The sequence below is a fragment of the Aphelocoma coerulescens genome, chromosome 1A, assembly GCF_041296385.1.
Source record: "Aphelocoma coerulescens isolate FSJ_1873_10779 chromosome 1A, UR_Acoe_1.0, whole genome shotgun sequence".
Lineage (NCBI taxonomy): Eukaryota > Metazoa > Chordata > Aves > Passeriformes > Corvidae > Aphelocoma > Aphelocoma coerulescens.
The window spans coordinates 68,948,233-68,972,993 of record NC_091014.1 but is presented as its reverse complement, the minus strand read 5'-3'; the positions used below and the strand labels follow the sequence as shown (position 1 = coordinate 68,972,993).

The 24,761-nt window shown below is 41.8% G+C and overlaps 1 protein-coding gene across 1 annotated transcript in view; it reads right to left on the bottom strand.

Annotated features, from left to right (window-relative positions):
- Window positions 1–23,273, bottom strand: part of LOC138104308 (potassium voltage-gated channel subfamily KQT member 1-like) — a 442,109-nt gene extending 418,836 nt beyond the window's left edge. The window contains exons 1-3 of the mRNA XM_069003421.1: window positions 23,197–23,273; window positions 21,330–21,897; window positions 4,367–4,457 (exon numbers count right to left, since the gene is read on the bottom strand). Of these exons, the coding sequence (XP_068859522.1) occupies window positions 4,367–4,457; window positions 21,330–21,712 (474 nt within the window). The 5' untranslated portion in view covers window positions 21,713–21,897; window positions 23,197–23,273. The remainder of the gene's footprint in view (window positions 1–4,366; window positions 4,458–21,329; window positions 21,898–23,196) is intronic.
- Between the last annotated feature and the right edge of the window lie 1,488 nt (window positions 23,274–24,761).

The window sequence follows — 24,761 nt, the reverse complement described above, 5'->3', positions numbered from 1 at the left end:
CAGAAGCACTTCAGCTATTTTAATATAGAATAGTTTTTTTAAAAAGTCTCCTATTTTTTTTTCATTGAAAACAGACTGACAGAGACACAACACTGAAATAACCAAGCATTGGGTCCAATCCAGAGGATCAATTTTGTCATTTTGCCATTTAGCCAAACACAGTTTTGTCATTACCATTTAGCCAGAAAATGCTGCACTGATCCACATTTGGATTATGTGCTCTGAATCGGAAAGCATGTTGAGATAAGCACTATCTACAATCCCTCCTTCATTCCAGTGCAATAGCCACATTACCTCCTCCATGGCACACAATTAAAACTAAATTAACAAAGTTGAATCAATGGGATTTATAGCAAAACCATTCTATTTTTTCCAAGTCAAGAATACACTTGGCATGCTTAAATTTAAAAGGTAATTAACATCAAGATACTAAATCAGAGAAAACTTTTCCCTTACTCCTGTAACACTGTCATTATACAAATTGATTAATTACTCTGCTGTTACTCACAGTGTGTAAAAACATCATGTATATGATGAAAATAATATTTTGTTCTTGCTTTTAGACTGGCACAATTAGTGAAAGTCATCCCACAAGCTAAGAAGCTCTGTTGTTGCACGGTCTTTTTCAATTAAATAAGAATAAAAATCAGTCTTTTACAAACTACCATGGTGACCTCTCCTGGTAGAAAAATATATGACCTCTAACCATGAAAACAGATAAATCCTCAAAGGAGGAAGTACACCTGGCCCACTTTATAGCTTATTTTTTCATGCCATATCCTGAAAGATCCAGATGCCATTTACAAACCAAAACTGACACACAAACTAGTAGATCATCAAGAAAACATTACAGCGTCTTGCTGTAGAGGGAAAAGCCTAATTAAGAGGCTTTGGCAACTTTTAAAAATACTTTTTCAACAGAATCATCATAGAACCAGATAAAATTATAACTGTCTTATTAGAGAACTAAAACTTGATACAAAATGGGAGGATAAAATGTTACCTAAAGCTGGGGCAACTGGGGATGAAACTCAGCTGTAACTCAGGATCGTCCTGAGTGTTGCAAACACTTCATTCACAACTGTGCCTTGTTCCACTGTGCATGTTTCCCCACACACTGTACAAGAACTTCTCATGCACCAGATCCTAAGTACTGCTGGACAGACCAGTGAGAAATCTTCCACTGGTACAGCTACAGATACCAAACAAGGCTGGGGAAGCTACAGATTCATTTTCATACCACACTGCAGGCACAATCTGAACAAAAATCAACAGTACATGCATTAAAGCTTTGTGCATTGTTAAATAACATGTACTTTGTCATTCTGATCCATTTTTAACACTGTTGGAACCTCCAGGCTTCTCTCTGTAAGTATGAAAGATTCAGGAAGAGCTGCGTTCTTCATTACCCATTCTGTCGGTGTTTACCAATACACGTCATTGTGCCAATGCCACTGTCACTCCCCTCAGCTGCTGGCTTGCTAAATAGTCAGAGGAGGGAAAGAAATCCAATCAGGGATTAACAGAGCTCATACAATCTGTATATATGAAAAAATGTAATTAGAGTATGTCAGACAGAGCTAGGAAAAACTCTTCTAAGAGTGACAGTGAACACACAAAATACTTGGTGGTATGAGAACAAAAACTTCCTTCAAATGCCAACGTTTCAAGTTCAAGACAAGCAATTTCACCAGTCCTACTATCACGGAAGTAAACTGATTTTACCACAGTGATGATCAGAGGGAGATTGGCATATCATCTTCCCTTTGTAAGTGCCAAGAACAGAAGCTTCCTTTGAGCCCAAGCAAGAGCATCGAAGAAAACAATTATGGCAGAAGGGAGGCACAGCATCAGCCTGTACCAGAAGCTGTGGCTATGCAATGTTTTCAATCATCTCAAAGACAACAGTTTGGCCTTCACACTGAAACACGGGGCTAAAAGTCATATTCCTTTCCTCCAGAATTCACTTGAACTGTCAGAGACTTGAGAACATATGCTAAGGGAATCGGGGGAGGAATGTAAACATTTGGGGCTTTTTTTACTCTAAGTTCTAGCAACTGCTTCTTCAGTCCCCTTTTTCCATTCAAGCTAAGAACACTCTGATATTGTCTCTCTGGTATATTCACAGAGCTTGTCTGAATTGGTTTCACACCTGACAAGAAATTATCACGGATCATCCAGATGTCTTAAGAACATTAACATAATTACCCCTTTGAAACACAAGACTCTGGTGTCTCAGGACACATCTATAGCTACATCTGTTACCAATGTCTCATCTTTACTCCAGTGACCCATATTATCCAAAATTGTATTTGGCACACCATCTCACCCTCCCTAAGAAAATACAAAAACATTTCAATGTCTTCAAGTACCAAATGCTATCCCTCTTGTCAGGCAACTTTCAACAGGACATTTTTGAAACTGATCCTTCCCAATTGCTAATCTACCTCAATATAATGAAAAGTTGTTTTTTCACAAGTGGGAAAATACCATGAGCATCACACGCCAGCATTTATTTGCTGCTGAGGGCTATGCAATTACAGGGACCTTCACTCAGGAGACAAACAAACCAATTTCATTTTGAACTTGATCCAGTAGATGCTTTGGCCCAGTTTTGTTTCTCACCACACTGGCAGTGTCCTCTGTTCCCACTTTCAAGAGCGCAGGAAGAATGCACAGGCACAGGTTTCCATATTTTTGAGGGAGAAAACTCTGGTTCCATGAACAGTCAGCTGTGGTATGAAGTAGACCAGAGTCAGATCCTCCCAGGAGTAAAGAGAACAGCGATCTCCACACTTCTGGGGGGTGAACGCTTTCCTGGCTCAAATGGGACACCCAGCTGGAAATTCCTTCAGGTGACGGTGGGAAGAAGTGCTCCAAGCAGGAGTCCAACCATTTAGCTCCTGGTAAAAAGAAGTCTCCCAACTCTATGAAAAAGAACTGATTTAATTAGCTCTAAAACCAGTCTTTTGTAATTGAAAGGAATTTATTTCAAACCAAACCAAGTTTTAAGACAAATGCATTCGAGGCAAGTGACTCTACAGTAGCCAGGAGAACAGCTACGCTCTGTGCTGGCCGTTTCTAGGAAGGAAACTAAGGAAAAAGCAGGAGGAAAAACTCCAGAGAGGCATCCTCCAGAGTAAGGCTGTGACACAAGGAGACCAAGAAATTGTTCCATTGAGTGTGGATGACTCATTTGTTAGATGATAACAACACCTAAAAATAGCTGGCAGTGCTATGTGAGCACTCTGAGAGCCACACATCTGTCTCCATCTCGTTACTCTTTGTCCAACAATGTGTCTGTGCATGCACTTTCCATCTGCACAGAAACAATCAGCTGAGCCAGGATCACTGCTCCCAGTGACGGCTCACCACATCTCAGGGAACAGGAGAGGACCACACATGATTGGCAGAACACTGCACTTTGTTTGACACTGAGTGTGGCTTAAAGGCCAAGCAACATTTGTTACAGGATTAACTTTAATCAAGGTATCAGAATAACTCTGGGATCTAATGATGGCTCAGTCAACTGCACACAAAAGCTGCACATGCTAATGTAGCCTAAGCCATAGGAAAACAAAGAAGTAACTGATTTTTATTTTCAAACCAGATGGAAAAACAAATCCTATCACGTTAAAGGCCACCACTTAGGAAAAGGAAACTACAATAAGAATACTGAAATCATCACACACTGAGATCAGAGGATTTGAGTGGCTAAAATACAAATATTGCAAGGAACCGTTTGAAGGTTATTTAGGCTAGTTTTATCAAGGATGTTTAATCTCCATTTTTCACTCTCCAAAGGTGAATAGAGGCAGGTGAGAACAGAGGAGGGACATTGTCTAGCATCTTCATGAAAGTTATTTGTACTTTTGATTCCCCACAAGCAAGCACCAACTTCAAACCCAAATCACTGGTGACAGCAGTGTGATAGGAGCTCTTCCTTCCTGTTCTGTATGGCAGCAAACCAGGCTGACAGAAATCACTCACCTCTGAAAAGCAACGTTCTTGGCCAACTTTTTACCATAAGACTTAGAAAATAGACATTTTAAAAAATCATTCCTATAGAATATCCTGTTCCATGCTGCCTAAGATTGATGAACACCAGTTGTCCACTGTAAGAGATACACTTCGGGAAAAGCAAGTTTATAAAAACTGATAATCTAAAAAGTGGCCTCATAGTTCAAGGATCTAGAAAATAATCGTCCCTATTAAACTGTGACCTTTCTTTAATGAAAGCAGCCACTCTTTAAATGTCCTGGTAGCATGCCTTGCATGAGGATTTTTAACACTTATCTCCCTCGGTCAGCAAAAGCAATTTAGGTTTAGTCAAACTTATCAGTTCTTCCCAAAAAAGTTCACTCACCATCCAGAAAAGGGTTCCAATGGCAAACTCAGAATAATGCTCTATAGTAGACAGCACACTGAATAATAAACAAATCAGCACCAGGAGAAATCTGTAAAAAGAAAACAGTGTTTAGTGACTTGTCAAGTTGAACTGTAAATCTAGATCTAGTTTTTTCTCTCTCTCATTCACATAACTTTTTTCATCACAAATACTTTGTGTTTAATCAGTTAATTCTTCCAAGTCAAATGAGTACCATCATTTTGCTTTCATTCAGCTTTCAGACCATGGAATAAAAATGACAGGAAGGCTGAACACAGTAAAATCAATAGGCAAATTTCACATAATCAAGTTTATTTCTCAGGGAAGCTTGTCATCGTGAATGTTTCATGTTTCACTGACTGCTGCACAACTTAACGAAGACACAAACTACACTCAATGGGTTTTGGTAGCTTTTACATGAAAATTATCAGTGGAAAAGCTTATCAGGAAGGGGGAAAACTCATGTACAACCTAGAGACCAGTGACAAGATGAACTTCTTTGGAGTTTATCCACAGTCTCACTCCAGTGGGCACTTTTATCAGTGTTCCAGAAGAACAGATGAAAGGCACCTCATCAAGTCCACACCTGACACAAGCCCAGGAGTTTGGTCACTAAGCTTGAGGGCAGAGCCCCTGGTTAGTGGTTCCTGGACAAGCTACAGAACAGATGTACAGGAATCTCATAAAACTCGACAGGAACAAACCTTAAGTCCTGCACAAAGTGTGGGGAAGAAGACTAAAACATGTCCCCTTGACCTCCCTTTCCCAGGCTCAGCTCCTGTCCCTAACTCCCAGCTCCTGTCCCTCCCTCCCTCACACATGCCCAAGCAGCAAAGAGGGATGGGGAATGTGGGGTTGCAGTCAGACTACAACACTTTGTCTCTCCTGCTCCTCCTCCTGCTCCTCCTCCTGCTCCTCCTCCTGCTCCTCCTCCTGCTCCTCCTCCTGCTCCTCCTCCTGCTCCTCCTCCTGCTCCTCCTCCTGCTCCTCCTCCTGCTCCTCCTCCTGCTCCTCCTGCTCCTCCTCCTCCTGCTCCTCCTCCTCCTGCTCCTCCTCCTCCTGCTCCTCCCCCTCCCACTCCATAGTGGGCCTTTTCACAAGCTGCAGTCCTTCGGGATAAACCTTCTCCAGGGGCTGCGGGGAATATCTGCTCTGGAACCTGGAGCTCCTCGTCCCCTCCCCCCCCCACTCCTCTCACATTGGTGCTCAGAGGTTCTTCCTCACTCCTGCTTTTCCCTCTCTTCTCACAGCCCATGCTGTGCTTTTGGGCTTACCTCAGGAACTTTTCCACCTAAGGCTGGGGCCTCAGCAGTACATGTGTGCACACAGATATAAAGGAGCACACAATACAGAATCCCAGAATTATTTAGGTTGGAAAAGGTCTCAAAGACCATTGAGTCAAAACATCAACCCAACACTTCCAAGTCCACCGTGAAACCCTAAGTGCCACATCTACACATTTTTCAAATACTTCCAAGGATGGTGATTCTACCACTTCCCTGGGCAACCTGTTGCATTTATTTACTCAAAAATGCACTTCATATTTATATATGTATCTAGAGAGAGAGAGAGAAAGACAAACACAGATACAGGTTTGGCACTTGCAAAAAACTGCTTGGATGTGGAATACCCCAAAAACATGTTTGTTTCAGATGGAGGGTAGGCTGAGCCAATATTCTTTATGCAGAATGTTCAAACCACAACTAGAACCAGGGAAAATGGGAGAATGCTGATATCTATGGGGCCCTTCAGCTTTCGTTTTTCTCTTTTTAGAGTGCCTCAGAGTTTTAGACTGCCTTGGGATCCCCAGAAACATTGAACAGGGGATAATGAACACTGAAAACAATTCTCTGGCATGTTTGGTGCGGTCATTCATACACCATAAGTATGTGCTAACACAGGCAAGGAGAGACAGTTGTTTCTCAGCTGCCACATAGACAACAGCTGACCTCTTCAAGCCTAAAACTGGATTTGAAGATGTAAAGAAAGAAAAAAAGTCCTGCTTTCTTTCAGCTAGCTCTGGAAGGACTCTGACACTATTTAACAACAAGTGGAGATTTGAGAAGATCAGGGCCACCACTAATAAACAGATTTCTTCAGCAGTGGTTAGAGGTCTACATGTGCAACTGTCTCTGAATTTCTTCAATGGTGACCTATCCTGAGCCACAATAAAAGGGAAAAGGGATCCAGACAACACATCTTAGTCAAGGGTAACAGCACCTCTAGCTTGGGACAGATCTTAGCCACACTCTCATGATTTATGAGTTCCACAACCCTTTACTCAATCCTGCTACTCCTTTTGCTTCAACACGCACAAATTGCCAAATCTATTATTCACCAGTTTTACTCCCATCCCCAAATGTTTATCTCTGAAAACAGTGCTATGTTATAGGGGATACAGAGACCTTTCCAAGGCATAATAAAGATGATTTATTGCTTCAATGAGCTGCTGCACTGCCCAAAGATAAACCAGCAGAGGGGACAGAACCCGGCATTCCTGGAGAGTGATGCTCCAAAAGGGAAATAAGAGCAAAGCCTTGAGGAGAGATACTGAACCACAAGCCAGCCTTTGGCAAATGGAAAAGAACACATCAATAAGGGGTTCAGAGCATAAGGGTATTGCCAGTGTCCAACACTAGAAGAGTCTAGGCTTGGGAAACTGCAGAACTTCTGCCTTTTCTTAACACAGCAGCACTGCTTTCCATGTAAAGAAAATGCAGGTGTAAAAGTAAGGTCAGCAGGGTCATAAGAACCTCTTTTTCTTATCCATTTAATATGAGATCAGTACTGAGTACCCCCCTCTGTTGGATGCTGTGCTCCACCAGGGAGTTTCTTTATCCAGACACCTTTTACTTCCAATTAGCAATCCCAGTGATGAGTATATGGAGAAAGACACAAAAAACCCAGCATACCAAACAACTCCAGCAGAGATGTAGCAAGCACTTCTCCAAACTAGTCAGTCTGTTGGTTCTCATCTTTTTCTCTGACACTGTTGTTCTACTCCTGCCATTGTTACACAATTTAATCGGCAAAATGCATGTACAAAGAGATGGTCACTTCTTCTGAGTACAGACTCCTAGGTGCTTCCAGATCCCTGCCATTTCAATTATCTCCTTTCAAAATACCTTTGTCTTCTTTTACTGCACTCACTAGTAATACATAAAAATCCAGGGGAAATTCACATTCTAAATATTTTCTACCAAGACCCTGAGGATGACAGTGCACTTTACACCTTTTCCACTCTAAGAGAAGCAAAGAGAAAAACCAATATTCTTACATATGTAGATATTATCACTACGTCTTCAACCCCATCTCCTTTTAGGCTTCAGAAAAAGCAACTAAAAAAAAGAGGCTTACCAAAAAATCAAGAAAAAAATCATCCACAGTGCCAAGCTGTAGATGCATAAGGATGTAAAAGAGAGGACAATTGGTGCCTGTTTCTTACTAAGGGACCCCAAACTGCCAACACAGCCTGCAGGTCTTGTAACTTCGAGCTAATTGTTGCTTCTCTCCTGGTTTTATGTATTGAGACTCTCTCTTTTTCCATTTCCAAATCACACATTAAAACCACTCAAAGGACCCTTTAAATGCTCTTAATTTATGGCACTATATCCTCTGGCCAGTGAGTGTCACTCCTTCCCAATGAATAGCAAGGGCAGCTCACATGAGCTGAGTACAGATTCAGTTGCAGTGGGGACAAAGTCCAAGACAAGCACAGATTAATGAGTGAGAGCATCAAGAACAGCAACAACCACAAAAGAACAAAACAAAACAAAAAAAAACACACAAAAAACCCCAATCAACCAACCAAAAAAGACCCCAAACATTAAAAGAACCCCCCAAAAGAAAAAGAAAGCAAGCTCATTCACCTAGTCAATCAGTAAGCCATGAACTGATAGTGAAGATGTGTTCCCAATAATTTCTCATCACAGCAAAGAGGCACAGAAACAATAGATGTAGAAAAGAGGGCTGCAATGATTTGTATGGAATTAGACACGTGCTGCAGATCTGGTTCTCCTGCACAGCTCAGCAGCAAATTGTGGTGGTAGCATTCCTGCGAGGAGTTTGTCACTGGAGAAAGATGTGTTTCATTAAGCAAAAAAGTTCTCTTTTTGAGTCCACCATGGCTGAAAGACACAGCCCTTAAGTGCCCTTAGTTGAAAATCCTAAATCAATCTCAGCGATTTTCCCCTTTTATGTGATGAGAAGACCATACTTATTTTCCAGCCAGGCAATTTATGTGGAGAGAAGAAGTGTTAATAGACATTAAAAGTGGTTCTAGTTACCCAGACAATTGTATGTTAAGGCCCTGTGGGCACAGATCTCAGTGTGTCTCAGACCCTCAGGGTTTGATCCAGCCAGATTAAAGCGAGTGCATGTAGGCTGCCGTGTCTTGGAGCAACACATCCACAGGGAGCAGCTCAGGAGACCTCCAGCACAAGAGCTGTGCAAACGTGTCAGATGTTAAACAGGATTATCTCCATTTTATTCCTTCCATGAATAATGGGAAGTAAAAAAAAATTGTCCAGCCAGCATATACAGCATTACCTATGACACAGAAAATCCAAAACACAGAAACAAATATGTTTTTCTAGTGTGTGTAAGTGCAATAAAAAGCTGTCTGTTCAGTACTACAAACAAACCAACCCACGCTCTCAGTTTTACTGCTCAGAAATGCACTCAATGTGATATTCTTCTGCTGGCTTCCTCCAGGCTCTCTGGCAGTCTTTACTGTCCAGTTTTGAGTCCCAGAAGATGGTACACAAGGTGCTTTGAACCAAGACCTTCCCAATACCAAGAACTCCTTTTCTGATACCAACTCCCCAAAATGCTGGAAACGTCCCCCAGTGGTGGTGCTTTAGATTTCTAACACATCCAGTCTTCCTTTTCCCATGTAATCCCAAACAGACCTGGGACACACTAATAACCCTGCTGCGGGCAGGCTGTAATTTCCGTGAGGACACAGCAACCTGCTGAAGTGAGAGGGAATGGAGGAACCTCATTACTACTCCTCACAACCAACGTGAAAGTAGATCTGCCTATCTTTTCCTTGAATTGCTGTGAAATTCAATTTGAGACAGATAAGGGATGGTTTCTGGTATTCTCAGCCAGAGTCAGATAGACTTAAGAAGGTAAAAATAACAGGAGTGTGTCAAGGTAGATACAAAACCAAATACAAGTCCAGAGGGGTTCTGTTTCAGGCAGTGATCTCACAGTACATAATTGCCCAACAGAGGTAGCAGTTCATGGATGGACCACCTCAGTGTGAAGAAGGTGGGACTGCTTTCCCCTTGGATATGTGTGTCTGGAGGGGGACGCAGGACAGGGCTGGAGTTGAGAGCCTTGAGGGGCTATTCAGGACCCCTGGTTTACACAGCAGCCCCACAGACAGGGTTTAGCCACTGCTGGTGGTGCCCCTGTGTGTGCTTGCAGCAGTTTATGCTCAGTGCCCACCACAGGCTGCTGGAAAGAAGCCACAGGTGGAGTTTGGTTTGTAGGTGGTATCTGAGTTATGACAAAAGTGTTGCAGATAAGTAGTGAAAACAAAGGTCAAGTCCTCCCTGTGTCCCAAGTAAATCCACTCCCAGAGAAACCAACAATCCTTTTGCACCTTTTTCTCTAACACAGTGGAGCAGCATCTCCTTCCCCCTCTGCTGTGCCTGAGCCAGCAGTCAGTGCATGCTGCCTTCACAGCTTTCTTTAAGTTACTGTCACTGTCACTGAGCTACACACCACAGTGCAGGTCAGCTTCGACAAGTCCACCCTTAAACAGCTCAATTAATTGCCAACTGATTTGCAGAATCCAACAAGCTACAGCTCTCTTGCCTCTCAGACAATCAGAAAAGCTCCTTGTGGACTGCTCCTAACAGCCTCTGGAATGCTAAACATAGCCTCTAACCAGTGACCTTTCTAAACACACTGGAGGAAAAAAGCTTGGATGAGCGCCAAATTCCCTGTAAAGAGCTGGCTGCATTGTGCCACAGGCAAACCTTCAACAGAGCTCCTCACTGAATACCTCTGGGTTTGTGTCAAGGTCTCACTGCAGGTGTTGGTTTGAAGAACAAGCTGTTCCTCTAAAGGCAATGGCAAAGTCTACCAGTGCTAACTCATCAACAAGTGCCAAACAGATCCTGGGTCTCCCTAAATATTTCTGATTAGATTTCTGGGATACCTATAGGTAGGGCAAGTGCATGGGTGTGTGTTTCATACTGTTGATTTGGGGTGAAGCTATTTAAAGCTTGTCATGTGGGAATTTCCCTTTCCCCACCAGCTCCAGCCTGGCTTCCTCATATTGCCCCTGTTGTCCATACTCTCTCCTGCAAAGGACAACTCTCTGTGCTGCAAAGGTGAGGAAACAGGATGATTGTTTACTTGCTTTCAGGGAGTTATTTACATCCACAGAAAACAGTTTCACCTGCTGGCAGCTGTTCAGTTCCTCAAGGGAGGAAGTTAATAAGGCAGAGACATAAATAATTACCAACTGGTAGAGTTGGTCTACTCTTTCCTATCCTAAAGGAGCTGAAGTTCTACTTTCTAGTACTTTGTCCTCTTTCATTCTTTCTGTGATTCTAGAGGATGTTGAGCCACAATTTGAGCTGTTACTTCAGCAAATACATTTTTCCTTTTCTGCCATAGAGCTACTAAAAATAGCAAAGTATTTCCTCTCAAAACACCTGGCTTTCTTTTCCTTCATTTTTTTTTCACTTTTCTGAAGACAGAAACTTATTCCCAATCACCTATTTGCAGACTGTTCCTCATTCTCTCTTTGAGCAGAAAAATAATATTTTACTATCAGAGAAAAGAGGAATATCTGAGAACCTCCCCTTTGGTTTCAGATTCTCACGTAACACCATTCACACTTACACAAGATGAAGTGTTATGCTTTCCCAAGAGACATCTTGTTAATGTAAACTAAATTTTAGTATTTCTTGACTTCTCCTCAGCTCCTTAAGCCTCAGGCATACACAAAAATACAACTGCTTTCTCATCAATGCTTTTAGACCATCATCCTTAAATCTGTCCCATGTGTTAACCAGCTTAAAGAAGCAGTCCTGTTGCACTGGACTATTGATCAACCAGGATTAAAGGCTACAAATTAGTGCTTCTCTATGTCCTGGTCCTCCTAAACATCGCTTCCTTCTGGAGAGTAGCTAGTGCAACTGGAAACATATTTCTGTTGCTATTGTAGCCAGGAACAAATTCTGTCTAATAGATTTATTGACCATGAGTATATTTCACTGAAGCCTTCGAACACTGGGAACTAGGAGGTTAACACTGAGAACAAAATGATGGCAAGCTCTTTCTCCAGGGTGAACCTTTTCAAGGTCATGCTCTAACATACTTATTTTCCATGGAAGACAAGCTTAATGGAAGTTCTTAAAGGAGGAGTAGTCATAATTCCTCCTTTTAAGTTTTGCAGCAAATAATTCCATTTCTAGCAAAAACTGTGCATGTTGGGCTTTGTGTTTATCTCCTGCAGATAAGTGTACTTGAAGTGCTGATATATGAGATGCTTATGGGAATGTTATCCCTTGAACAACAAAAAAAAGGGATGGGTGGGGAGGGGACAAACTTGTAAATTCACAGACAGAGATACGCTCCCTGGCAACCAAGTACAAAACAGTAGCTCTGTGGCCTTTTGGGCTTTACCAAACTTCATTGACTCTGCAAAGTTTTGTTTAGAGAAAAAAACACTTAAAAAAAAATATGAGCTCTATAATGAAAGCAAATCAACAAAACTTATTATGGAAAAGCTATCGAAACCTATGCTCTGTAGTACTGAGAGGCCTGGACCGTGGGTTGCTGATGATTTTAACACAACCATATGTGTCCTGCTCCTTCCTCAAACCTGAGCTACCATGCCTCACTTCACTCTCTGAAAGCCCTCCAGGTAGATAATTGCAAATGGCTTCTATATGTCTCCAGCTGAAATTACACAGAAACCCTGCCTTTTAGATTCCTTATATAATCCTTTATTCTGTCTGCTGTTTGCTCCAGAAGATTTGAGCAACCTGATTTAGTAGAAGGTGTCCCTGACCATTGCAGGGGGTGGAACTCAATGATCTGTAAGGTCCCTTCCAACCTAAACTGTTCCATGAGTCTAAGATATGAAGCCAAAATGTTCTGGCCTTCTATCACAGTAGGGGAGAAGAAATTCAGTTGTTTTAGCTGGACTTAGAAAAACACATTGAATTGAGGCTAATATGTCCAAGTAAATCTATGTGCAACTACACCCACTTGGGCTTCAGCTTTTTTCTGGATGACAGACTACAGAGTTGTCTAAAGGAGACCAACCACTTTAAGTCAGCCTGTTGTTAGGGACAATAAATGAGTTCAGAGAACAGAAAGTTCTGTGAGGGGCTCCAGCAGCATGGGCTGCTTTCTATTTTAACTGGTCATTTTGTGGCAGGAAAACTAAGGAGAACATTTCTGGTTTTCCATAGTATAAAAGTGCAAGATGTTCTCATTCTTGAGTGCATGAAGCACTACACTTCCTTCTAAATGGGACTATAGTGTCTTACACTGAATAGCCATGTGCCTCTGGAAAACATTCTTGATGGTCTGAATAAAACCTCACTCCTGGTCCTTACATATTTTTGTTATCCAAAGGAGTTTCTAAGTCATGAAGAGAAGGTTGTCCTTGTGCCTTTGTAGGCAAGTTTTGATGTCCCTCAGTTCTCTCATAAATCTATTTCCAGGCTCCTGAGGTTTGATGTTTCTTTGGAAGGTCTTGTGCTTATACATATGTGATCATACACAAATTAGAGTTGGTTGGAAATTTTGGTAAAGGAACAATTTTTCTGCTGAAAATACCAATCTGTTAAAATTAGAAATAGTCTGGGAATGCGTTGGTTTCAGCAGAACCGGAGAAGGAGACCAGACAGGTTTTAATGGAAACCTGCCTAGCTTTGGACTCTACTAACAGGGAACATGCCTGGCAGAGAATGTGGCCATATCAGCCTTTCTTTTTCCTGCCTCAGAATAAAATATTTTCAGAGATTTGAAGCCCTCAAACAAAGAAAAATTCTACCTATCACATGGATATACTGAGGATATCTGTTTTCAGCTATCTCTTCTGGGTTACACCCAGAAATGCCCAATAGCCCCATTGCACATAACATGAAGTTGCCTTCCCGGCTCCAATCAGAAATAACAAGTCATTATTTCTACAACACCAAGGGAATTTAAAATTTCACTTACAAATAGACTCACCTGCATATGCGAAATTCATCACAAACAGGCTTGGATCAACAGCTAAAACTGATGCTGTTCAAACCACAGCATGAGCCACACATCCTACAAAAACATCTCCCACTTGAAAACAGCTTTCTGCATCAACTGACCCAAGCTGCTGTATGCTATTTATAAAACATCCACAGTTCCCATTAGTAATAAGCACTTCACATTTCCAAAACATTGACAGCCTTATCTGCTGTTCTTTGAAGAGCACTAAGATTTGGATTTTGCTTTTTCTACAAGTTTATCTGGTACTAGTTCAGAACTGACAAATTGCATTCATGCATTTCTTAAAATCACCAGGAGCACTGATCTTACTGAAACCTTCTATTCAGTGCCCTGCCTTTCCAGGGATTTAAGTTCCTTGATTCCACTGAGTACCTGTATCTTCCACTGACATCTGTGCTTCTGTGTACCTCTTGCTCTTTTTTTATCTTTGTATGCCTTGCAATCTTCCATTCTGACCCTATAGCTAAGACTTTCTAGAACAGACATAATCAGTTCTTTAAACACTGACAAAACCAGCCCATCATCATGACTTCAGTGTTGATAAATCTGATACTTTTATCACCAACCTTGACTGTGACACAAAAGTCAGTAGGTTTTGGTGTGTGTTTTATGACACACTTCCAAAGGAACAGGAAATTCCAACCACTATTTAAAACGCAACACCAGCCTCCTCATACTACCCACATTAAATAATGTTTCTTGGGTTCAGAAGCAGAAAAGGGAGAGAACAAATGCATATAATGATGTTGTGGAAATGAATCCACTAAGTTAATGCCAGCTTGACTGTCAGGGAGACAATTGAAACACTTTTCTTCTTGAATTTGGTACCATGTGGCATCCACAAGTTAATGAGCAATTATAACATTAACACTGAGGAATATCTTTTTATTTTGCTGGTTTCTGTAAGAACAGAGGGTTTTTTTCCCCAAAAGTACAACCAAATTCCATCAATAGCACCATATCAATGTCAGGCTACAGTATTTGTTTTCACTACAGAAACAACATTAGCCTGTGGGGACAGATGTTAATGTGTATTCATTGCTCAAATTATTACAAAATTGAGCTTCTAGAACAAGATGGATTGGATTTCTTACAGAAATGATGGAAAAAGTCATCAATAACTTCAAAAAATGAAAATAAAATTTACTCATGCTGTGGCTTTGTGCCCTGTGGTTAGGTGACTCTGTGCCTAATACAAAGTACTCCCAGATCCAAGTTCTTCCTCAGGAGCTTTTGTAACATCTCTCTCCTGAAAAGACTCCCTGGTGCCAAACAATCTAAAGGAGCTCAAAGTGAAGTGTTTTCATCTTTGGGGTTATTAATTTCTCTCTCCTCAAGACAAATGTCTATTTTAGCCAAACAAGAAAAGACACAGCGTATCTCATCCCCTGTCCATGTTAGCTGGAACTTGCCAACTGGCTCAAAAGTTTTTGTTAAGGCCCTTCCAGACAGACATGCTCAGACAGTGTGGTTGCAGAAACCTCATTTCCTTAGCAAGAGAGATTAAAAATTAATAACTACCCCCATGTATTTTTCGAACAACCAAATCCTGGAACTTTATAGAACCCTAATGACAATTTTAATATCAGTGCACCTCCATTAGCAACTTCAGCTATTCCACCATCTCATCCAGCTGAGCATGCAACCCTAAGCAGTAAGAGGAACATCCCACTCGAATGAATAAGGAGTTCTTGAGTTTCTTCCCTTCAGTACTGCTTGTCTTTTGGTACCTGAAGTTTGTTACCAGAGACATCTGCTTAGTACCTCTCACTAGTTAGTACACAGATGAAAAGTAGCTACTATAGTTCTAAACTGAAAACTTTGTCAGTGAAATTTCTATATAAAATTCCAAATAGGTAACTGTTATGCTGGCAAGAAACACCCTGAACCTAATAATAATAATAATAACAACAACAATAATAATATTAAGCCTTACTCTTATGAAAGCACACCATGTCCAGAACTGAGCTGTGACATCAAGGTGAAAGCCAGAATCTCAAAAGCAGCCATGTGCTTATAATTACTCTGAACTTTAGCTGCTTGTGTTGGTCATATTACAATCACATCATTGGAAAAAGCAAAATATCTGCTTGCATTCTAGAGATAATTGTGGAAAGGACAGAAACGGGAATTTGACAGTCCCTTTGAGATAAACAGTTATAAATAATGGGTTATACACTCCATTTCCAGATAAAAACAGGAGCTGGAGAACACTGTGCTAACTTATTTCAGTTCACTAAAAAGCTGCTACACTCAAAGAATCAAAATATATGCAGGCAAGTGCCCCATTAAAAGGAACCACTAGAACCTTACATTTTTTGCCTTTTAAAGTTCTTTACATCAGCAGCAGTTGTATGCCAAACAAAAACAAGAGTATCAGCCAGAATGGTGGCTCTGAATTTCTGCAACTTCATTTAACAGAACACGACTAGAGCATTTCTTACATGAAGTTGGAGGAAGTAAAAAAACCTGAGAAAGCAAAGTCTGAAGAGAAACAATAATAGGAAAAAATTGCAATTTTTAATCTGTCCAAATAATCTGAATTCACTTGTTTATGCATTACTCACAGTGACACAGACATTGGTACACAGAACCTTTTCTAAAGGAAAAATACCTCCACTGGCCAGCCCCCTCTTCTATAAATGTGTTTTTGATCTTTTGTACTTTCCTCACAAAGTTTTAAGTCCATGACATTATTGATGTTGTTCACATTTTTGTAAGGATCACGCACTCTTAATGATTCATCAGTAATTGTTCAGTTGAGATTTTTCCACCAAGCTGCCAGGAACAGGTAAACATGTGTGTGTGTGCACATGTGCTTCACTCTGAAGGAGCTGTGGGAGCTGGTCCTGAGGAGGAGGGGGTAACAAAGTAAATCTTTGGCATGTTTTCATGTAAAACTGAGCCCACACCGCAGCTCTCTGGTGGGGGAAAAAAAGAAAAGGAAAAAAAGAAAAAGAACTTTACCTCATTACATTCCAGTCTTGGCCAACTGTGTTAGCACTGGTTGCAGCCCCATTAGACCACTTGCTGACATGCTGCAACTCCTTAAGGTCCCCAAAGCTCCTCATTTCCTGCTGATCTAGATTCCTGCCATTACAGGAAGCTGATGAAGCGTAGGAGGGCTCCAGTGAGTGCCAGAAGCAACACGAGTTGTGCAGCAGAAATGTGTGTCCAGAAGAGAAGAAGGGAAGGTGACAGAGGGGCAACAAGACCTTTTGGTATTGGTAAGCCACTATGCCAGTTCTTGGGAAACCATACCCTAGAGAAGACATTTTCCTTGTCTGTGCCACGCAATTCCCAGAGACAGGCAGCATCCCCCAGGAATGATTCGGAGCAACAGCCATTACCCTCTCTGAGTCACCATTTGGAGGAGTTGTTTGCCCAGAAATCTCAAGGCAGCCTGCAGAGCAGACTTTGTTGCTACCCAAACTCTGCATTTATGAAATGTTTTGCAGTCAAGCCAGGTGGTCTGCAGTACTTGCCAGATGATTTGCAACGTTCCTTTACGATTATTGTGCACAATTTTACCTGACATTTAACAAGTGATTTTGATCCACTAGGAGAACAATAGTGGGTCGGTGTTTCAAGGTGCTTATTGTGCTTTACTAACCTGACTGAAGACCATCCACTCGTTCCCACTGGGGTAGGTTTTTGCTGGTGTCAGAAGCTGAACGGGCTATCCAAGTGTAACTCCAAGTTTAACTATCCAAGGACAACTACAGCTGGCAGGAGCAAGCTGAGTGCTGAAGGTGGATGAGGGGAGCAGAACTAGTGCTGGCTCGCTAGCCATGAGCTGTTAGATTAGCTCACCTCATCCCATAAGAGGTTATGGGATACAAAGGCTGGTCTAACTTTTGAATGACAGACAGCAAGGTCTAACACTCATTTAACAAGTGGCCAAACCAGCTCAGAGTCACCTGGAACAGCTGCAAGTTCTCATTTAAGCTTTTGCAGTGTTATACAGCAAGAAAATGGCAGGCCTGAGAACACAATTAAGAGTCCCTCGCAGGGGCCTCCCTCTTGCCTTGGACTTGCCTCCCTTCCCAGCCAGCCTGTGGTTTCTCCAGTGCCTGACAGCAGCCCTTCCAGCTGTGCTGACTCCAGGGGTGATGTGACATCCATTTGCTAAGAACTGGCCTGGGACCAACAGCTCCTTTTGTATCTCCCCACAGCCATCACTGCTTCTTCTTCACTATTGACTTGGACAAAATTCAAATTAGTTGCCTATGGGTGAAAGGTTCCTTGTCCCATCCTGAATTCCACGCTCCCGCTTCTCCCTAGTTTCCAGCTGTCATCTCCTACCCCTCTTCCGTTCAGTGGCTCTCTGAGCTTCTTGACCATTTTCAGCTGTCCCCTCTGTGCCTTTATCCAGCTTTCTGACCTCCAGAACCTGCCTGTCCTCTTTCCTTTGTCCCTCCTGCTTAAGTCAGATTCTCTTTGCTCTTGAGCTACACTGATCTTGTATTGTTTTCCTCCAGTTTCAGCATCACTGGCACCAGTCTCAGCTTCCACCACAAACCAACCTGGACCTCAGTGTCTCAGTCCCAGGTTCTCCTTTCTCCCTCTTTCACCACACTCAATGTTAGCTGGTTGTCCTGCTCCCTCACTTCTTAGTCCAAGGGAACTCAGGTTCCTTCTTAGTTTAACTGAAAAATTCAGCTACCCAGCCAACAGCAGCTGAAAAGACCAAAATTAGCAGTCACTGCATGCTCCAGAGAAATGGAAAAGATAGGACAAGATGTTTGGACTGCAGTGATAAAAGCTACAGGGTGTAACTGAGGGGCAAAATACTATGGATCCTGGGCACACTCAGGGGTTTCCGGCCTGGAACCCGCGCTGCGACATCGCCTCGGGCTGACACAAGGTGGCCTCTGTGGCTCACAGAACAGGACGTGTGACAGACAGACAGGTGGGCACAGCATTCCAGCCTACGATGGAGCCATTCCAGTAGTCACTAAATGGATGTAGGCTTCAGAAGTATATCCATCACCTAAGTAAGATTCCACCTGCAATTAAATGATTTAAATGTGTAGGTTTGCCAAGTAACATCATTGCTGTAAATAACTCATCACTAATACATGTTGTATTTCTCTTTCAAGGGACAAAATATGAGGGTTATACCCTAATACCTGACATTTGGATGTGATTTAAGCAAGTGCACAGCTGAGTTTAGAAATGAATCCAAGCCAGGCACATGCTTCTTTTTCTGGACTGAGGATCACACAGCAAATAGCTGGATTCTACCACAGGTGATCTCCAACACCCCAAGGCTCCTACACAGCCACAGGAATTGCTTGGTTAGGATCAATACGCTGCCAGTTCATGGAGCAGCTGCTTCCCAAGTCCTCAGCTCTTGCTAAGTGAGATCCTCTATTGGGGATTTTAGCAGTGAAGTATTTCAATCCTTCCAGTAAAGTGGAACAATATCTCAGTGAGAAGGTTTTCAAGACTGGGAGGAGGGATTCTCAAGTAAACCCACTCACCCATTCCAACATTTTGTTTTGAAACCATAATTTCAACCTACACTAAAACTCCAATAACTCCACTAAAACAATACAAATTTTAGGTTTAATTAGGCAAAAATAATTCCCTTTTCTAACACTGTAATAAAGGTCCTTAAGAACTTGAGCTTATTCCCTGAAAAGAAACTTCCTACAAATATTATGGGAGATGAGATTATCTTGGTAATTTCAGAATGAGAAGAGGTCACCTCCTGAAGCACTTGCTGTTCCCTCGCCTTGCCTGATTTCGGAAAGTCAGGTTCTTTCTAGCAGAACTGACTCCAGATCAGAACAGACTCCAGTCCCTCTTGGACAGAAAGTTCCCCCAAGTTTGTACATGAGTTGTGTGATCTTTGTGGCACATGAAGGACAGAAGGGACAGAGCACATCCAGCTCTTCCAGGCTACACAGATATCAGCCATGTACTTGAAAGTTTGGATTTGTTAGGAAAACAGTCATCAGCATCAGATCAGCTGCACTCAAGCTACCTCCAAACCCACACATAAAACATGGGAAGCTTTTTAAAAATAAATTACAGGTTGTTCTAATTATAAAATTAAGTGTATTTTAGATTAGTAGTTTATTTTTTTAACAATGTTTCCCTGTAATGATATATCATCTTATAAGGCATGTTCTTTCCAAAACAGAAACATGTTATTTAAATGAACACATCATGTAGTTATTGGGATAATTATTAGCACAAATATCCTTGAGACAAAATGCTTGCCAAAAGCTGTTTCAAATGTTTCCATTTTAGCAGCCTCAAAGACAAGTAACTTTTAAAAGCACTCAATTTACATTCTCTTTCATGTAAGTTAGGAATCCTTAAAAAAAAGATTGCTGTTGGCATTACCAATATTTTCTCCAATTTTCTGGTACTGAGGGGCTGTATGGATTTATATTTTTTATTTTATCTTAATGCCTATTTCAGAATAAAAAAGTGCATATGAAAGGTCAACCTTAATTGGGGATAAAAGCAACACAGATGATGAAACAAATGCATTTTAGCAAGATTAGTAGTCTCAAATAGGCTTAAATTATGACTATTCATATATTTAAATCTACACAAATCACATCTGTTTAGTCCTTAAGAATAAAGCATGCTATAAGCACAGTCCTTGAAAGAGGCCCTATCTTTTTACTCGGAGAAATTTCATGAATCAAAAAATCCTTTCAAAAATCCCTATATAATGTTGAGGGGGGAAAGGCAGCAAGTATTAATGAGACTATCTATTTTATGCCAAATAGAAGCATTAGGATTCATCCTTAGAATTATCATCTATTTCTCTGGGCAGTTCCTGACTGCAGCCACTGATAATGGTTTTTTTTTCCAAAATGCAGTCAGGCCATAGTTCATCTCAGACAAACTGAGTAATTTCAACACTCTGCATTTCTTTAGGAAATATGCTAATTTTATAATAAAAGCAAGGCCTTTTGGTTCAGCTGGCCAGTAAAACTTGCTCTGGTCTCAGTGAGAGCACAACTGGATCCTTTCTACAGCTAAGATGACAAATTATCTTTCTGTTAAGCAGCATTCAGAACAGTAATTGAGGTCTTGCTAAGCTTGACAGATACCATAAGCAACTCAAAGGAAACAGTAACAGCTGGATTAATATATTAACCACTGCTTTACAAGGGCAAATGGAAGCCTTAATTTCCTCCTTGCATGTACTATATACATGGTATAATGAAAAACATTTTGCTAAGTTTGTACTCATTTCACATTCACTACTATAAATCAATTCAAATTAGTAATGTTATATGTTTGTCTAACAAATGACTTGTTTTGGCACTTCAGCATGAGCAAAACAAACTTACAAGAGCAGGATGTGTCTGATCACAGCTAGACTTACATCTGCTAAAAACTGCAGTGTCTGAAGCTGGAACAGTGTAAAGCAGCTCAATCAGCAATCAGAACTGCCAGGAGAGTAAGGGACTTGCCCTCAGAAATACCAAATCTACATGTACATCCTTGAAAACAAAGATCATTTGAAGAATAAAAAGCCTTCTCTGGAAATGATAATGGATATAGTAGCTGATCCTTTGAGGAACTGGCTTTTCCACTGCCTTCAGGGGATTACTCATGCAGCAGGTTTTGAGCCTAGAAGCTCAGGTACTGATTCCCAGCTGATTAAATGGGCAGTTTCAGGTTTTTCTTACACCAAAGATCATGCAAAAATCTAGGTACTTACACAGCAAAATGATAGATAAAACACTTCCACCCACTGGGCCTCTCCAGGAAGTTGTAGACCTGCCCCTGTGTGCTGGTTTTGGTCAGATATTGGCTCTGGAAGCACTCCATGGTCCGGGCCCTGCCACCTCCACTGTCCGAGCAGGCTGCAGCCTTTGTGCCTTCCCCAGGGCTCTGGGGAATCCCAGGTCCCTTATCCATGGAGGGGTCTGGATTCTGTGCCACAGGAGAGTACTGCATGGTGCTTAGGTTCCCCCTGACTTCCAGCAATGCTGCAGATTTGCTACTTCCACTCAGAGTGCTCATCTGGAGAGTGGAGCCTTGATCCTCCCCACGGTGCTCACACACGGGGTACCCAGCAGTTTCTCCACCACCACAGGACATCCTGCAAGAACACACAGGTATTGCTGCCTCTGATCAATATTTAAAGTCATGAAGGAGGGATTGGATGTCTTCCCTGCCCAGGGTTCTCCAGCAGCTGATAAGATGACTTTGTGCTGTTATCACGGAGCTTCTCTGTTGACACAAGTGTGAGCTGCCAGCCTGTCACCTGCTGTCACTCACAGCCTCTGAAATTAAATCAGAAAAATGTATGAGGCAGTGACACGTGCTTGACATCAGAAGGAACAGGAGTCTGGAAAAGGAAAGAGGCTGAGACTTCTGGAGGAAGGAAAGAAAATTAAGTTTCAAAATGACATTGTTAAGAAGGAAGCCTAGAACTATTTAAACAGTGCAACACTCGTACAGCAGCAGAGTCTTGAGAGCTGATCCTACCAGATTACTTTAAGCTGAGCAGTTCTTGAAAGGTCCCGATTAGAGATGGAAGTGTTGCCCAAAACACACCTGAATGAGGCTTTGAATTTCAACACCTACACCTCAGGAGAACTTATCCAGACTGGCAACATTAAAGGAAGAATTTAAGACTTAAATAAATTATTTCAGTCACCTCACGGGACCCTGAACAACTTTTCTCAAGTGTAAAAAGGAGGATGTCATTAATGATAACTGATACTGGGAGGTTAATATTGCTACAAGGGAAAAGATCAAAGACTCCTGGCCTGATCCCCAATTTTCTTCAAGCCCTTTAATATTTACAGCTAATTTTGCTACTCTCAAACAAGTACCTAGACAAAACAGAATAGACAATAGGGTTCTTCTAGCTCAGTATGTATTTCATGAAGCAGACTTAAATTGTTGCTAATACAGAGCAGCAATTTCTTAGCAGCAATATTAATAATTTTGTGAGACTGATAGCAGATGTCTTTTTTTGTACTGCCTTATTTCTTACACACCACATTTCGAGTTACTTTAGCCTCAGCAGAATATTTTAGAGAGACAATTTCAGCCTTCAGCCCCCTTATTGAAATTAAGGCTATGTTTTGCTGTGGCTTAAAGCTCCTCATGTGTAGTGAACAAACTCCCATTGCAGTACATCTGAACAGAGCCCTCCAAGTTATTCCACAAAATACTTACATGCATACATTTCAACATGACTTTTTGTTCTGGGCTCATTTCTTAACACTGCTCATGGAAAGGTGAGCATCAGTTCACATTTCTGCATCAGTCCTAGAGCAAAGAGAGACCTACGTCCCTTCCCTCAGCAGCTCTCTTAATGAACAGCTGGAGGGTGCAAACACACATTAAAGCAACAAAGCCCTTCGTCCAAGCCAGGCTGCAGCAGGTCCCTAAGAAGCACCTCTAAGAACATTCATTCACTTTGGGGTGCTGAGGCTGCCTGGGCAAGGCTGTCTATGCAGAGCTGCAAACACAGCTCCCTGGAACACCTTTCCTGGGCTGCTCCATCCAGACACGGGATCCCACAGACACGGCACAGAAAAACCTGAAACCAGCTGGCAAACAGCACCTACTTTCTCCAGGCGGATCCCTCTCCTGGCGGCTGCTCCACACCGCAGGCTCCCTGGAAAGGTGCAGGACAGGAGCTGCTGCCTGGCTCTGCCCACAGCTCCCCAAGTCCCACCCTGAGGAAGGCAGGGGCCCTCCCTTTGGGCTGCCTTATATGGCTGCCCTTGCAAAAGGCACAGAAAGAACCGGGAACAGTTTGGATGATTTCAGAGAGAAGTTACTTCTGTCTCTTCCTGCTGTCAAAACCAGCGATCACAAGCAACAGCTTAACTTCCCTCCCAGTCTTTTTCTTATCTGCAGACACTTCATTGCAATGCATTAAAAGCAGCATTTCCTTACTGCACATCTTTAAACACTGAATTAGGTGATGCCTACAGCAAGCTGGAGGCTCTGCATCCTTCTTTCATACAGGGAACAGCAGCTTCAGTTGTACAGGAATTTTTCCACCAAAGTTCTGGCAAAGCGAAAAGCAGCACTTCATCGTTACATCAAGTAATGGAAATTTTTTTTGTATTAATTTGGGAGGAAGAGAATCCCAAGCATAACCATTCCAACATCAAACTCCCCATTTTATTGTTGACCTTTCTAACCAAGAAGAAGAAAGTGAATACTGCTGTTTCTCTCCTTTCCTCCCTCTTGTAACAGAAATCAGACTGTTGTCTGCAATGCCAGCATTCCAAACATAAGCTTCCCACTTGTCCACAGCCAGGAGTTTGAGAATGGAACAAAGGTACCCCTTTCACCCTATGGTTATCATCAGTGGAGGAATGCTGTCATTGCACATAGTCTTCAATTTTTATCATAATTGTTCATGGGGCTAAGTTATCTCTTTCCTTGGAAAGATTATTCCAGAAAGTTATTTCCTAGTTTCCCAGTTATATTTCCATACCACTGCAAAAACCCCAAACCAAAAACCCAAAAAGTTCCTTTCTTTTTTCTTGACACATGATCTAAAAGCCAGCCCATCCAGAACATTTTCCTTGGATGCTGTGTTGCTCAGTTTACCCTGTGCACAGAATGGAATACAATATTCCACACACTACTGCAGGGGAGTGGTCATTGAGAACTGATACCTGACTGGAGCCACAAAAATCCTTCACCAGGTTTTTGCTTCTTCCTGAAATGCTTTCTGCATCAATTACTACTTTTATACTCTCTGCTCTATCAACTTTTCCAGACAGTAATTTGTTAATGAAAAAAATGCCACCTCTCCTCACCTCTGACCTCTCCTGAATACAATTACTCAAGCTCTACAAAACTAGCTGAAGTATGGAGGGGAAAAAAGAATTTAAAAACCCCTAACAAACCAAACAAAAACCACCAACCAACCAAGAAGTAATTTTCTTGGATATTTTAAGGTTAAAAATAAGTTTCCTTTGAGTAGCACCCAGCTTTACTGCAAATACAAAAACTCAACATAATAGCAGCAGGTTTGGAACCCCAACAGAAGTAGAAACCAGAGCACCTGACTCCTATTTCTTACTCAGGGAAAAGATGATTTAATGATAAGATTTTAAAAGACTGAGCTGTAGAAGACATGAACTCATTCCTTCACACACCCCCAAAAGCA